General features: G+C 43.4%; 1 protein-coding gene across 1 annotated transcript in view; it reads left to right on the forward strand.

The window, feature by feature from the left end:
• Positions 1 to 1,841: 1,841 nt before the first annotated feature.
• LVRN (laeverin) overlaps positions 1,842 to 16,991 on the forward strand; it is a gene marked incomplete at both ends in the record, with an annotated part of 64,308 nt that continues 49,158 nt past the window's right edge. Inside the window, one exon of the mRNA XM_084251956.1 lies at positions 1,842 to 2,536. Within this exon, the coding sequence (XP_084108082.1) occupies positions 1,842 to 2,536 (695 nt within the window). The remainder of the gene's footprint in view (positions 2,537 to 16,991) is intronic.

Below are 16,991 nucleotides of genomic sequence, written 5' to 3' on the forward strand. Positions count from 1 at the left end.
TTTTCCCCTTCCTTGGAAGTCTAGAATCTTTCAAGAAATTGTCCTGGGTGGGTGGTAAGGACAATAATGAATTAGCTGGGCATCTGTAACCATCCCCATCTGAATGATGACCCAATTTCAGAGACCCCTGCTAGCTCAATGGCTCCCAATTCTGTCAGCATGATTTATAACAGATTGAGTGGAGAGAAATAGAAGGAAGGTCTCCCTTAGCTCGATCTGGGATTTTCTTTTATTTTAAAATACTTTTATTTTAAAATTCTTTTATTTTAAAATCCTTTTCTGAAGAAAGCAAGTCAAACCTGGAATAAGGTACTGGTCCACAGACCCCAGCACAAACATCTGGATGAACCTGGTGACCGCTCCTTCTTACTCCTTGTTTTACTGGTGGGGGGGCGGTGTTCTTTGTTAAAGTGAGTCGTTTCAGTTGGGGCGAGTGTGGGAGAACAACACCTTTCCCAAGAAATCACCTTGGTCTGCTCCGTCTCTGAACTCAGGTGCAATAGTTTCCTCGCTGGAGAAGAGACACGGTGCAAAACAGGAAAGCAAGTCCGTTTTTATAGCTGCGATGGCAAAATTCTCTAAGCTCTGAAAAACAATACAAAATCGTCTCTGAAGACGAGATGCGCGCACACAGATCTTCAGCCAGCAACCGGATCCTTGACCATCCTGTCTCTTCTCTAGTTCCTCCTCAGTGATTGCAACCCCGTTCCCAATTCGCCGGAATGCGCGCGTGGAGACTCGTACCCTGTCCCCAGGCTCCCCAGGACGCTCCGGGAGCACCCGCTAAATAGCAAACAGATGCCGGGCACGCCAAGACCTCACCCGCTATGGCACCGCCTGGGAAGCAGTTCCAGCCAGGCGCATTCCGGCTGGAGAGGCTGGCCTCTGCATTCTCCTTTGCTCTCGGCTTGAAACGGGCAGATGTTGAGATGTCTCTTTTTCCCCAGGAGGGCTGCGAGCGCCAGGTCCAGCTCTGAGCACCCGCAGATGTGCAGCTAAGCGGTGGCTTCCCTGCTGACCCCTTCGGGAGGTAAAGCGCCTCTTCCTTCCCCATCACCCGGGAGACACCGACGCCAGGTTCCCAGGCTTTTTTGTTACTCATCTGCACCCCTACCCCTGCTCCTCCGCCCCCCCTCGCCAAGCTCCAAGCGCCAGGCGCCAGGCGCCAAAAAGACTCCGGGACCTCATTTCCATCCTCGCAGCGGCTGCTTGGGTTGCGCGAGTTCCCAACTTACTCGAGAAGCGAGTTTTGGGCCAAAGATTTGGCTCGGAAGCCAGTTCTGACGGCGAGGCTGTCCCCCTCAGGGTCATTTACGTGCGCATTCCCAGGTCCTTAAGACTCCGCCGCACCCTCTAGCGCGCGAGCTCGGGGTGGTGCCCGCCGGTGGGTTCGCAGCAGCTGCTCAGGGCAAGCCAAGCGCGCGCGCGGGGTGCTCTGTACCTGTTCCACTCTGCGAACTCCGAGCCGGGCACCCAACACATCCCAGGAACCCGAATATCCCCGTCGGAGGTGTCCAGATTCGAGTTTGGTCCAGTCTGTCCTGCCTCTTCGGCGAGGTCTTTCCCTTCACACCCGATGGGGCGCTGCGCCTCGGTGGGGCGGGTGGGCCTCCCCGCCAGGCTCCTGCGGGGGCGGGGGTGGGTGGGCAGGGACCTGGATCTGATTAGCTGGGAGGGGGAAACCGTGGTCCCAACCGCTGTCTCCTAGCCTCCTAGAGGAGGAGGAGGGGCCGCGCAAGACGGGAGGGGCGGGGGTCCCATCGCTGAGCATCCGCGTCGGGGATTGGAGCCGCCGCGGCCGCGTCTGGGTGCTCACCTCCCCCGGGCGCCGGACGCCCGCCATGGGGTCCCCTTCCAGCTCGGGCTTCTACGTGAGCCGCGCGGTGGCCCTGCTGCTGGCGGGGCTCACGGCCGCGCTCCTGCTGGCGCTGGTGGTCCTCGCCGCCCTGTACGGGCGCTGCGCGCGCGCCCCGCCGTCGGAGCTTCACGGCCGCGGGGACCCCGACGCCGCGTCCTCTCCACCCCGCGAGCAGGCGGAGGCGCGGTCCACCCAGAAGCCCGGCCGGGATGGGGAGCTGGAGGCCCCCACTCCACGCAGCTGGCGACCCCCAGGGCCCTGGGACCAGCTGCGTCTGCCGTCCTGGCTCGTGCCGCTGCACTACGAGCTGGAGCTGTGGCCCCGGCTCCGGCCCGGCGAGCTGTCGGAGCTGGCGCTGCGCTTCACCGGCCGCGTGAACATCACCGTGCGCTGCGCAGTGGCCACCACGCGGCTGCTGCTGCACAGCTTCTTCCTGGACTGTGAGCGCGCCGAGGTGCGGGGCCCGCTGCTCCCGGGCGCAGGAGACGCCGCCGTGGGTCGCGTACAGGTGGACGACGTCTGGTTTGCGCTGGACATGAGCTACATGGTGCTGGAGCTGGGCGAGGCCCTGCAGCCAGGGAGCCGCTACCAGCTGCAGCTCAGCTTTTCGGGCCCGGTGTACCAGGACACCAGGGAGGGGCTCTTCCTCAACGTCTACACCGACCGGGGTGAGCGCAGGTAAGGCCACCCCCCTCCACGCCCCAGTGTCCGGGTGCAGGTGCTTGCAGCGTGCAGGTGCGTATCCCTTTCCCTGCCCAGAGCGCCCAGCCTGTCCCTCGCGACGTCCCCCCCCCATTATTATACATTTTGCATCATTGTTCATTTTTGTGCAGAGTTTGATTTCTCCCCTCAGGTGTAGTCTCCGTAAAATTCTCTCGCGACTTTTTTTATTCAGAGCTAAGGGTGAGCGCCTCCTTCCTCACGGTCTCTCTCCAGGGACCTTGCTTGGAGTAAAGGCTTCAAGACCTCGGTTCTTCTTCCCCTGGCCCATTCCTGCCCATCTAGTTTGTTTCTATCCTTGCCCTTGTTAAGGTCGTTGCTACTCCCAGAAGTTTATCGTCTCAGAAAGTCCCTAACCCAGAATGCCCTTGCTCTCATAAGCAAATCCCTTGCTACTCAAAGATTGGTGCTTGGACCAGCAAGAGCTGTAATATGTGGGGGCGTTTTAGAAATGCAGACTCGTAGGCCCCACCCTCGATCAAGAGGAGCAGAATGAGTTTGGAGGAGATCCTCTAGGGATCCCTGGGCATTAAATTTGCAGAAGAGCAGATTTAGCCAGACTTACTCACTCCGTTGTTTGCTCCCAGAGCACCACTCCACGCTCAGCGCCCAGTTCTAGCTCTAACCTGGGCGCTCTGCAACTGCTACTCTTGCAACAAATGGACCACGTGGTGGCTGTTTGTTTCATGATCATATTTTAAAAAAAAAAATTTTTTTTTTTGCTAAGTTTCTCCAAGGTTCGGAATCCTCTTTAATTCTTCCCCCTGCCCACCCCTCCACCCACTGCCTAGGGCCCACATCTGATTTTGCTAATAAGGGGTCGCATCCTCTATCCCTTCTGGCTATTTGAACAGCTTAGCACTATCAGAGCCTGTGCTTTCAAGCCTACCCCCTCAAATAAATAAATAACTAAATAACTAACTAAATAAATAAATGTGATGACAAGAGCATGTCCCTCTGAGCTTGCAAACTCACGTAGAGTACATGTGTTCTCTTCCACTCATTGGAGATAATGTCTCCCACAGGGAATGTGCCCAGCTTAAGAATGGCTGCTTTCCACTCTGAGACCACATTACTGACCTCCAGCGAGTGCCGGGGAAATGGCTTTTGTGAAAGATACTGGGAAGTTCTTCCCCCCAAACGCGATCTCCTTCACTCACGCACTGATGGAGTCTTTGCGGTTTGCACAACTGCCTGTACTTTGCCCTTTATTATTAAAGAAACTGCTCTCAGATGTTCTCTAAGGGAAAGAAACCCACGAAATTACCCCCTAAATCATCTCCTGCACTAGTTTCAAAACTTCAGGGGGTTTAAAATAAGTTTAATAAGCTGCCTTACTGGATGTGTAATCCGTAACTTGTTTTTAAGGACCGTATGCCTTGTTTCTCTCTCTCTCTCTCAAAAAAAAACAAAACAAAACAAAAACAAAAAACACGTCATTGCTTGAAAAATAGTTCTGAAAAGTTTCTCATTAGTGTGAGTGCTGGTCTTATGGGCACTGGACAGCTTTCAAAATAATTGTGTGTGTAATTTTGGGTGCAAGATTTTTCAGAAGTTATTGAAAACACACACAAACACATAAACACTGCACTTGCCCACACATCTGACACTCTTTTCTGCTGTCAGTCAGTAATTCTTCATATGTTGACCTGTCTCTTCCTTCCTGTCTTAATGGGACCATGGCCTTGACAAACTGCCCAGCAAACATGGGAAAGGAAAGTCCCTTACCATTTTTCAGTTGTGCTGCCAGCTCTAGTGGGAACTAAAAAACCATATTTGAAGAACATTAAAATTCAAATAAGGGCAAATCTTAAAGTCCTGCAGACATTCGCAGACTAAGGTAGAGCTCAGGAAGCGTGGCATCTCAATGGGGCTGTTTGCCTCCATGTTCTTCTGAGTCTCTGCTTCTGAAACCAGAAGGAAAAGAAATCATCCACGGAGCTTGAAGCTAAGGACACAGCAAAGCTGGACAAAATAATGTGAGGAGGCAGCTTTGGAAGCCCAAGTGACCTGAGGTTGAGTTTGAACCTGAGTTGTGTGACTGGAGCCAGTCTCTGCCCCTCTTTCTTTCTTTTTTAAAAAAGATTTATTTATTTATGCATACAAGAGCTGGGGTACAGGCCAGAGGTGCAGGGGGTGAGAGGATTCACCAGAGACAGAGTGGGAACAGAACAGGCAGATTGACCGAAGTACACTGCTGAGGGGAGCAGTGGGCGAGGCAGGAGAGATCTGCTGTGCCATGTAGGTATCTTCCTGGCTGGCTGGGGATCAAACTCATGCTGCAGTGGCTGTGGATTGCTTCATAGTGCGGTGCTTAACCCCTTGCACTACCAGGGAGGCCCCCTGCCCCTCTTTCATTCATGGGAGAGACCATAAGTGCCAGCCAGTAGTGTTCGGAGAAAGGAGGTTAATGAGGAACTGTGGCTTGTGCACAAGCTGTGTACAAGGAGCTACTACCACAAGCTCATGTCCTATGGTTAGGAGCAGTCTCCTGTTACTTAAACATGACCATTCCTGGGAGATAATGAGTGCAAGGAGTTTCCAGATGGGAAAAGCTGCCTGCTGATTGCATGTTTTCTTGGGGTATTTCTAATTCCATCTGCAACTGTTGAACATGTTGGTGACTCCTTATCACAGTCAGAGCAGGCTAATGGTTTTAAGTAATTTTACTCTATGCTAAAGGAAAAGAGAAAGAAATTCATTCCAGGAACAAAAAGAGCATCTTAGACTATATCACACGTCTAAGCTTTAGGTCACGATTTTTAACTTCAGAGGTTGCTTGGGATACTTCCACCTGTTCTCAGCCTTTTTTTTTTTTTTTTAAAGATTTATTTATTTTTATGCAAGAGCTGGGGTATAGGCCAGAGGTGCAGGAGGGTGAGAGGATTCACCAGAGACAGAACGGGGAGCAGAACAGGCAGAAGGACCGAAATACACTGCTGAGGGGAGCAGTGGGTGCGACAGAAGAGGTCTGCCATGCCATGCGAGAATCTCCCTGGCCAGCCAGGAATCGACCCCACGCTGCAGAGGCTGTGGACAGCTTCACAGCATTGAGCTCAACCCGCTGCGCCACTGGGGAGGCCCTCAACCTTTTTTTCAATTGGCATGTCCCCTAAAATTTCTGCCACATAGGAGCCATCATGGAGATTGGTCATGTGCTGCTCTCTGTGCACAGAACATTGAGAGCAAGATCCAAATGTTAATGTCTGTCAAAGCAGTATTTCCTAAACCTCATTCATTGATATATCACTATATCAGATTTCACCATACTCACATATCTTTGGTCATATTATTTGCTTTAAAAGTGACTTGATGTGAGCCTCCCCGGTGGCGCAGCAGGTTGAGTGCCGTGCTATGAAGCTGTCCGCAGCCCCTGCAGCGTGGGTTTGATCCTGGCCGGCTGGTGAGAATCCCACGTGGTGCAGGAGACCTCTTCTGCCACACCTGCTGCTCCCCTCAGCAATGTCTTCTGTCAGTCTGCCTGTTCTGTTCCTCGCTCTGTCTCTGGTGAATTCTCTCACCCTCCTGAGCCTCTGACTGGACCCCAGTTCTTGTATAAATAATAAATCTTAAAAAAAAGTGATTTGATGTGAACAAAGACATTAAGTAGATGTACTAAAAGGCAACTTTATATCATTATCATAAATAGGAAAACACTTGCAGTTGATAGTGTGTAATGGCACAGATTAACAGAATGAAAACAAAACAGTGTTGATACTTCATATCACTACCTATTATTGCTACCTAAGGATTTGAAGGCTGATCTAAATGTGAAGGCTGATCTCTGTTAAAAAGAGAAGGTAGATATTCAACATTAATAACAGCAAATTAAGACTTTCTCTTGACCTAACCGGGATAATTTATAAAATTGCAAAAGGATTGACTTTCTCAGGTCATCGCTATAATACCGTGTCTATTATACAGAGGTCTACTAAATATTTTTCTGTTGCATCGGGCAACAACACACTGATAAAGAAGCGGGAGTCGTACAGCGGGAGTCGTGGAGCAGGCTACATAATGCAGGATGCTGCTGAAGAGCAAGATCCTGGCCTTTTTATGGATAGAAAAATTATCCTGCATCAGTAGAGAGGAAGGAGGAAAAAGAGAAAAGGGAGGCGTGAAACTAGAAAATGTGCTCTGTCATCTAGAGTGTCAGGGGTCTTGAGTCTGATCTCCAGGCACTTCTCATCTGCTAGATGACTTGCTATTGTAATTGAGATCAAGCTCTAGTTCCCCAGCCATGGTTTCAATCTTATCAACAAGGCTTTCCACTGATCAGCTTCTGGGGTCCCTTGTTGTACATCGGTCCTCGGCCCCCTGGGTTTTCCCAGTTGTACCTCGGGATGTATAAGTCAAGAGTACTTTATGCATCCCCGGTCAGACCTCCTGATGCATAGCCTTCCCAGCGTGATCGGACTTTATGCTCTTGATTGATTTGAAAGGCACCTTGCAGGGTTGGGCTCCTGTCCCTAACTGACCAGGCTGTTCTGACCTTGCTTAGGATTTAGAACTGTAGGTAACAAAGTGGTTGCTGAACAGGCAGCTTAGAATTAGCAGACCCACAATTTTCACGATGTATCCTTTGGGAATCCTGACTGACACACTTTAATGTGTATTTATTAAACATGTAGATTTCTGGAGCACCCTCAAATATTCCAGATCAGTGCACCCATGTTCATAGCAACATTTTAGCTACAGGGTAGCAATAATAGCTACAGGATAGAGGCAACCCAAGTGTCCAATGTTGGATAAATGGACAAACAAAATGTGGGATATACATACAATGGAATATTATTCAACCTTAAAAAGAAAGGAAATGGTGGCTTATGATATAACATAGATGAACCTTGAATAGGTTATGTAAGGTACCTAGAGTAGTCAAATGCATAGAAACAGAAAGCAGAATGGTGGTTGTTAGGGGCTGGGGGAGCGGGGGACTGTACTTCAGTGCAGTACATGTGGTTTACTGTTTGGAGGCTATTACAAATGAAGCTTCTACAAAAAAAATTGTATATATGCTCTTGTATAGATGTGACTTTTCATCATTTCTGGGAAAATAACCCAGAAGTGCAATTGCTGTGTATGGTAGATGCATGTTCAATTTTTATAAAGCTGCCAAGCTGTTTCCCAGTGTTACCCACCATTTTACATTCCCATCAAGTGATTGAGTTTCTTGGCACCCTGAGACCATTTTGTATTTCACTGTTTTTTAATTTCAATTGTCCTGACAGGTGTATTGTGATAGCTCACTGTGGTTTTAATTTGATTTTTTTAATTTGATTTTTTTAATAACTAATGGTGAACCATTATTATATTCCATATATGATGAACCTCTTTTGATGCTTACTTGATATATCACCTACAGTAAAATGTCTTTTTATGTCTTTTGCCCATTTTCTAAATGAATTGATTTTTCTTTTAAAGATTTATTTATTTATTTACACAAGCACTAGGTATAGTCAGAAGCGCGGGAGGGTGAGAGGATTCACCAGAGCCAGAGCAGGGAGCAGAACAGGCAGACATACTGAAATACACTGCTGAGAGGAGCAGCAGGCACAGCAGGAGAGGTCTGCGCGCCATGTGGTACCCTTGCCTGGTGGCCGGGGATCGAACCGGTGCTGCGGAGGCTGCGGACAGCTTCGCAGCCCATTGCTCTACCGCTGCGCCACCAGGGGAGGCCCCAATTGATTTTTTTTAACTGTTGAGTTCTTTAAATTTTCTAGATCTGAGTCTATTGTGAGATATTTATTTACAAATACATTCCTCCAGTTTGAAATTTGTCTTTTCTTTCTTAACAAGGTCTTTTAGAGGGTAAAAAATTTAATTTTAATGAAGTCCAATTTATCATTTTTTTTTAAATCATGCTTTTGGTATTATATCTAATTTTTTTTAAAAAAGAATTTATTTTTAAAAACAATTTTAGATTGGCTGCAAGTAAAGGGAGGTACAGATTTCTCCTATACCTTCTGTCAATATTCACAAGTTAAACTTGCTTAGATTTTAACTGAAATTGAAGAATGTCTTATAAAGCCCAAACATAGCCTTCCCCATTATGAACATCAGTCATAAAAACGGTGCATTTATTTTTAACCAAGGAAGAACCTATGCTAACCCATCATCATTAGCACCCAAAGTCAGTAGTTTACCTTAGGGTTCAATCTTGGTATTGTACATTCTATATATTTGAACAATGTAATTTTTCTTTGTGTATTTTATTTTATGTAGTTTTTATTGTTTTACTTTCAATCCTATTGATGTTCTGTCTAGTGCAGTGTCCAATCTGCTTTTAGGCTGATCCAGTGAAATCTTCATCTAAGATGTTGCATTTTTATTTCTAAAACTTCTATTTTTTATATATTTTCCATTCATTTCTCAGTATGTTCATGTTTTCCTTTATATTCTTGAGCATATTGAACATATTTAAGTGTATTAACTTCCTTGTATGCTAATTTCATTATCTCTGTCATCTTTTATTTTGTTTCTGACTTATTTTTTCCAGGTTATAGTGCACATTTTCCTTTTTCTTTGTATTTCTCATAATTTTAAACAGCTTTATTGAAGTCAAATTGACATACAATATGCTGCACATATTTCAAGTGTACAACTCAATACGTTTTGGCATATGCATACACATGGGGTAATAAAACCATCACCATGATCAAGATTATAAACATATCCACTACCTCCAAACATTTCTTGTGCCTCTTTATAATCCTTTCTAATATCCTGACACCATCATCCTTACACAACAATGGACTTGCTTTCTATAACTATAGGTTAGTTTCCATTTTCTACTGCTTTATATGACTAGAAGAACATAGTAGATACTCTTTTCTTTTTGACTTCTTTCATGGAGGAAAATTACCTTGAGATTCATCCTTATTGTTTATAGCAATTCCTTTTTGTTGCTGATAGCATTCCATTGTGTGGCTATATCAGCTTCATTAGTCACATATTAAGGGAAATTTGGATGTTTCCAGCTTAGGGGTTAAACACAGGTCCACAAGGGAATTGAAATAAAGATGATTACCATTCACAGCTTCTTCAAGGGGCCATGTGAGGCCCTCAAGTCAGGGTGAAGGAGCAGAGAATAATAGGATCTAGGGTACCCTAATACCTTTGTTCGGTCCATCAGCAGAGTATTTTGAGGACCAGGGCTAAGGCCAGATTGGGCACATTAAACAAAATTCTGCATGGCAGGCTTTGGGAAGGAGGAGAGTTTTTATCACAGGGCTTTTGGGGGGAGTCATATCAGGAAGTTACATTTGTGACTCTGTGGACTGCTATCTATGGCAGACACTTACATGATGAGGTAACGCCAGTGGAAGACCCCTACGCCACTTGGTCCAACAAAATGGATGCTGAGGCAACAGTACTTTGGAGTAACATAGCTAAGCTCTCAGTCATTCTCTTGTATTTATTGCCTAGGTGAGCTTGCTGTGTTTGACTCTATTTTTACTTCCTCTTTTCTTCTTTAGATGCTCTTTCTTTGTTTTCCTTGCCTAGTTCAGTATCTCAAGTATCCTGTACAGTGTTGAATAAAAGTGATAAGTGAAAATTTTATGTGTTTTCCTGTAGCATTATTATAGATTCCATTTATCAGGTTGAGAAAGTTTTCTTCTTGACTTTATAATTTTCTGAGTTTTTTTTTTTTAAATCAAGAATGGATGTCAGATTTTGTCAAAAGTTTTTTCTGCATCTATTGAGGTAATCATATGGTTGTTGTTTTGTTTGTCTTTTTAGCCTGTTAATATGATAAAGCACATTGATTTCCTAAAGTTAAACTAACCTTATGTTCTTAGGATAAATTCACTTGGTCTTGATATATTACCCTCTTTAGATTTTCATTTGATTTACTAAAATTTTGTTTATAATTTTTGCACCTATGTTCATGAGAGGTTTTGACTTGTAATTTTTTTTTTCTTGCAATGTCTTTGATTTTGGTAGCAGAATAACACTAGCTTTGGAGAATGAGTTTGGAGGTATTCCTTCCTTTACTTTCCAGAAGAATTTTTGTAGAACTGGCATTATTTCTTCCCTGAATGCTTGCTGGATTTCACCAATGAAGATGCCTGGAACTTGGGCCTCCCCGGTGACGCAGCGGGTTGAGTGTAGCGCTGTGAATACGTCTGCAGCCTCTGCAGTGCAGGTTCAATTCCCGGCCGGCCAGGGAGATTCCCACATGGTGCAGCAGACCTCTTCTGTCTCGCCCGCTGCTCCACTCGGCAGTGCTTTCAGTCCTTCTGCCTGTTCTGTTCCCTGCTCTGTCTCTGGTGAATTCTCTCACCCTCCCGCTCCTGGCTTGTACCCCAGTGCTTGTATAAATAAATAAATCTTTAAAAAGAAAAAAAGAAGAAGTTACCTGGAACTTCTTTGTGGGATGGTTTGTAAACACACATATTCTTTAATGATGTGGGAATATTTAGTTATCTGTTTCTTTTTGAGTCAGGTTTGGTAGTTTGGCTCTTTCAAGGAATTTGCCCATTTGATAAAAATCATCAAATTCTTAGAAGAAAGTTGTTCAAAATATTCCTTTATTACTGTTTTGTTATTTGTACTGTCTATAGTGATGTTGCCTCTCTAATTCCTGATATTAGTCACTTGTATCTTCTCTTTGAAAGATTGAGTCCCAGTTCTAGTACCACCACAGCCACTTCTTAGTTCTCTAAACCAATTGTCTAAGCTCCCAGGGTCTCAGTTTTCATATATGTAAATTAAGAGGGTGGGATTGGATTTTGAGGTTACGTGATCAAGGGAGCTGGAATGTAAAGCTAGGTGAACAGAATTTTTTAGCATTTGAGAACACTTTCTCAGAATGCTGGAATATATATCCTGGTGCTTATTCTTTTCATCATGGATTTTCTTTGCATAACCTCAGCAAGTACAGGTTACTAGAGTCTTGGCAGGTCAAGAAGAGTTTTTGGCAGATTTCTGAATGTCTCTCTCTGCATAATGACCTCCTGTTTTATAATCTACAAATTTTAGCTATCTAGACCTCTGGACTCTACTCTCTAGTCTCTGTCTCCTCAACTCTGTGAGACCTCTGACCTCTATTTCAGTTTCCTTCTTCTGCTGCAATTTGAAAATTGCTTCCAGGTAGAAAGATTGAGTGGTTGTAGGGGTCACCTTCTTTATTTCTTTGATCGGGAATCACAATCCTGTACTCCCATTAACTTTTGTCTGAAAACAGTTGTTTCATTTTTTTCATGTTTTTTGTTGCTTTTAGCAGAAGGCTAGTTCTAATTAATATTACTACCTCATAGTGTTAATCAGAAGCCTCCCTATCTCTAGGTTGGTAGTACTAGTAATTATAAAGTTAATCCTTAGAAAATTTCATATTTAGTATGCTTTTAATATTTAGTATATATTTCAAAACAGATGGTGTACTTGAAGGACCCAAGGCTGGAAAACTGGGGAACCTGGTTCTGGTATCATCCCTGCCACTTACTAGTTATTTAATCAGTTGCATAAACTCTTAATGTTAAGATTTAGATGTTGACACTATCGAAGATCTCTACCACTTTTGAAATTCAATAAAAAAGATAATGTATGATCTCACTCTTGTTCAGAGTGTCCTTTGGGAATACTTGTTGCTTTTCTGATCATGCCATTTCCTTTAAGAAAGGCTAAGAAAGAATTTGGCGGTATTAGAGATGAAAATGTAAAAATAAAGAGAAGGAAGTGACTTGCTGTTGTGAAATAACTGGACAGAAATAGAATCTTATTTGGGGACAAATTAAGTTAGAACAGAATAAACAAAATTAATTGATTTGTGCAGGTGTGGAAAGAGTGAACAAAGAGTTTAAATAGCCTTCCTTGCAGTTTCTGTTTATGCTGGAAAATCTGGCCTGGTCCTTTGGGTGTGACACACAAAGAGAAAGTTGAATAATATTAGGAAAGAATTTAGAATTGTCTCAAACAAGGTCAATGAACTCAAGTGCCAGTCATATGATGTTGTTCATATGACAGAGAAAAAAAGATAGCTGTTTTGTTTTCCTATAGACTTATTGAAAGCACTTACTTCATGTGACTGATCAATTTTTCCAGGGAGGTGATTTTGCTCATCAAAGATTTAGATCCTGTATCTTTTGAATAAAGGTTTCACTAATGTATTGAAAAAGCACATGTCAAAATGCAGGAAAATGCAACTGTGTTTCTCTCAAAGTCCTTTTACAACTTAGTTTCTGGGACAATCTTTTCTGTTCTAGCAGCCCATATTTTCCACCTAATTCTTAGGTGACAGATGACCTATAGTTACTGAGTCACAAATGCTGCTCAGATGCAAAGACTAGAAAATCCTCTCCTGTATGACTGAAAACTTTGAACTTAATTTGCTGTTAAATCTCCGCTGCTCCCTCTCCACCCTCACTTCCCCAGGCTTGGGCTGGCTTCAGGATAGAAGTCTGCAGTAAGGTAAGGTGTAGTGGTACTTTTATTTCTCCAACCCATGTTTCTGGTTTTCTCCTTCCATCCTAAAAGCTGCTATTTCAACCCCACCAGTCCCAGTGGGACTGGAAGAGGTGACTAGTGGGGCTGTTTCACTTCAACTAGAACTCTTGTCATTTGGTCTTGCTCTGACCTAACAGATGCCTTTTTCTCTTGAGATGTCTCTTTCCAGGAGTCTAGAGTTTTCTTACTGTTTCTCTTACTCCTATCATTCTGTTGACCTTGCGCGATACTACTTTTATTTCTTTGTTCTGCTGGCCACTTATGATTCCTTTAGCTCCTGGGCAGATGGCTCCATTACTCAGAGCCCAAGACAGTTCCCAAATGGGTCCATCTGTGTCTCAGAACCCACCGTTCTGTCAAGAAACACTGATGCATCCCTTTCCTGGAACTGACATGGATCTTAAGGCAGCAGTACTCTTTGGGTTCTACCTCCAAAGCAGTCAGTTCTTCCTTCCCTTTCAGAATCCCATCTGGGAGAAGTTAGACTCTGCCCAGTGATAATTTCAGCTCTCTCGAGAGCAAGTTGGGCACCACCCTCCAAGTGACTCAACCTTAGGAAATACTTCTCCCTTCTGAGGTATCTTCTCTTCCAACTTAAGGTTAGAAGTTGCCCCTCCTCCCAAGTCATGTGGGCTTGGCAAAATAATATTCCACCTAAGATATCTCTTCTTTGATTTTTCAATCTCCATTCCTTGACCTTTCTATGTCCTGGATGTAGCTTAAAACCTGAGAATCCACAGATTCTTCAGGCCATTTGCTTTGAAAGTCTTCACGGCATGATTTGGTGCTTTTCTTTGAAATTGTATCTATTGTGTTTTGTTTCCTGCTGGAAATTTCAGTTTTAAAATCCTATTACACAAGTAGTAAACAAATATGATTCATGGGCCGATCCTTGAACCTTGATCCAGTGGTATAACATCTGTCTTTGTTAATCATTTGATTTCTGAGTGTGTTATTGTGTTAAAAAAAATATTGGGGGGAGGGAGGGGAATAGTTCTACAAAGAATCTTATTTAATCCTTGACCAGTAATGTTATTTAGCACTTGTCAACTAGAGCTGTAGGCATACGGACTTCATAAAATTATTTGGAATGAAATACGAAGTGGATATTTTTTATGTGGTTGTAGATTGATCCCCAAGGGCATCATGTGGTCTTCACCACTAAGGCCTCTTCCAGCACAAGAAAGTGGTGAGTTCATGATTTTCTGTCTGGAACGTGGCTTTGCAATGCTGAGCCACTAGGAGACAAATTCTCCCGAATTAACTGCATCACAGCTGACCATTCTGAGCTTAGACTTCACAGGCTGCTTAGTAGTATGTCTCGGTGATGTTTGAAGGGAGCAGAGGGTAATGGGTAGTTCTGTGTTCTGAGGTCAAGATTTCCTTACAGGGTTCTTTGAGTCCAAAACAGAAAGAGAAGCGTTATCTCTCACATGTGGCCTAGCCAGATTTTATGTGCTGCTGGCTCTCCCTGGCCTTTGCAGGTAAGATGGAGACCCAGAAAGATGTGTATTGTAGGGATTTCCCCATTTTTTATTGTTTGCATAAAGCCAGGGAGGAAAAAGTCTGCATAAAATCCAAGAGAGTTTCTTTTAGTTCTCTGAAACCTGAATTTTGGAATTAGAAGGCAGCTGCTTAATGTTTGTTTTGTTAAAGAAGTGACTCCCTGAGTTGTTGTTTCTTAACCTTTTTGAGCCTATGTCCTTTCTGAGGCACATAAAAGCTTGCCATTCCTTGAAGAGGCAAAGGTTTTCTTTGTCTGTCCACCTTGCTGCCTCCTTGATGTTCCTATGCTTTCTGACATCATGGGAGCAGAGATGTTATCAAACTTTACTTCCTATAGATTCTATTACAAAAACAACAGGTATTTGTTGACTCTTCAAGTATATAAACAGGTATTATACAGTTGATTGTGCTTTTTCACTCTATGTTACATGTTTTCATGCCAATATGTTGTTGTTGGTACAAAATATCCTTCAATTTCAGAGACCTCCTGAAGGCCATACATGAACTCTCAAGGGATGGTTTCTCCCTGCACTGGTTGACTCAGTGGGCACTCCTAGACTTCTCTTTCCATCCTTAGATATTTTTATCCCTGTTACACTCAAGCTTAGAGCCCTAAGTATACTGAGGTTTGGCTACTACTCCCATCCCTACATTTTTATTGACATGTGTCCAAAGAGTTTAAGCAGCTTTCCCAAAGTTGCACTACTATATTTATGTAGGAGATCCCCAGAAAGAACTCAAGTCACCAAATTATCTGCTTAAAATTCTTTCCATTATAGGGCCTCCCCTGGTGGTGCAGCAGCTGAGCGCTGGGCTGCAAGGATGCCTGCAGCCTCTGCAGCGCTGGTTCGTTCCCCGGCCACTGGCAAGGGTCCCACAGGAAAAAAAAAAAAAATTCTTTCCATTATATTATCAATTGTTTCAATTTTCTCTGTTATCTCATTCCTTCTGAAGACAGTAACCAATACTATAAAACAAATTTGCAGGAAAGAAAAACCTGCAAAAAAAGTTCATATTCTTTTGCACATACTAATATCAAGGTACCTTTATTTTATAGTACCTCCAACACCAAGAAAATACTTGTTCAGTTGCTGTGAACCTGTATTTTTGCCAAACATAATAAACAATACAGAAGAAAAAAAATGTATGTAACTCCTAACTTCTGGCAATTTAAATTTTATTCAGCAGACAAGTCTGGTTTCACATTCGACTGTGACATTCTGGGCTTTTAAAAATGCATTTATATACACAATGGAATAGTATTCAGCAATCAAAAAGGATAAACTCATGCCATTCACAGCAACATGGATGGAACTTGAAGGGATTATGCTCAGTGAAACAAGTCAGAAGGAAAAAGAAAAATACCAGATGGTTTCACTTATAGAAAGAATATAGGGAGTCAAAGAAAAAAAAAGATAATCACAACAACAAAAAAACCCACAACAAAACTAAAATAAACAGACAACTGTAAATCAGAGATGTTCTGCAGCTGAGGGGGAGAGAAAGGAATTAAAATGAGGGTGGAAAGGGCACAAGGGACTATGGTGATGGTGCACAGGTGAATTTATGGTAGAAATTCTATGGGGATTACACCTGAGAAAAGAAAGCAAACATTGCAAGAATAAAAAATAAATAAATTAAAATAATAAAAAAAAATAAAAAACAAGTTATCAACAACGACAAAAAAATAAAATGCATTTATAATTAGTGGTTTTCAGCTCTACACCCCTGCTATATAACTTCTCTCTCCTTGAATTCTCCTGTAGTTCATCTATGTCAAAGAATAATTAGTGAGATTGGAAGGAATATAGGAAAAGTCAAAGGTCATTTATTGGTAAATTTAGTTACCAATATTGGAGCAAAAAATGCTCAAATAATAATAAAAGGTAAATAGTAGTATTATTTTCTAGATGGGGAAACTGAGATTCATGATTATGTGACTTGTTCAGGATAGCTCAGTCAGTAATAGATGGGGCAGAGTCTTGCAGCCAAAATGGCTCGTGGCTGAGCCCACAGACCTGCTTTCAGCCTATGCAAAGAGGGTAAATAAAGTGGGAAAAAGCAAATAGGGAAAAATGGGTTTGGTTAACAATTAGTTTTGTCATGCAGAGGTTATAAGTATAGCAATTACCTGTGTGAGGTTTTTGAACATACTAAGTATTCCTTGTGTCATTCCTAAAGTTGTGCAACTGTTTGTGTGAGCGGGAACATTTCCAAGGTAGAGAAGAGATTCCTAGAGGAGGAACCGGAGGGGTCTTGTTCTCTCTAGCTAGCTTTGTTGATTTTCCCTCTTATTTGTATAAGAACAAGCCTGAAGTAAGAGTAAATACATGAGAGATGTTAAGTCTCAGGCCCCATGTATAAAAAGGGAATTTAACCATCACAGCTGTGATCTGGAAGCAGATTTCCAGGTCACCAAGTGTTGACAATGGGACAGTGACACCATGGGTTCCTGTGA

The sequence above is a fragment of the Talpa europaea genome, assembly GCF_964194135.1.
Source record: "Talpa europaea genome assembly, chromosome: 13".
Taxonomy (NCBI): domain Eukaryota; kingdom Metazoa; phylum Chordata; class Mammalia; order Eulipotyphla; family Talpidae; genus Talpa; species Talpa europaea.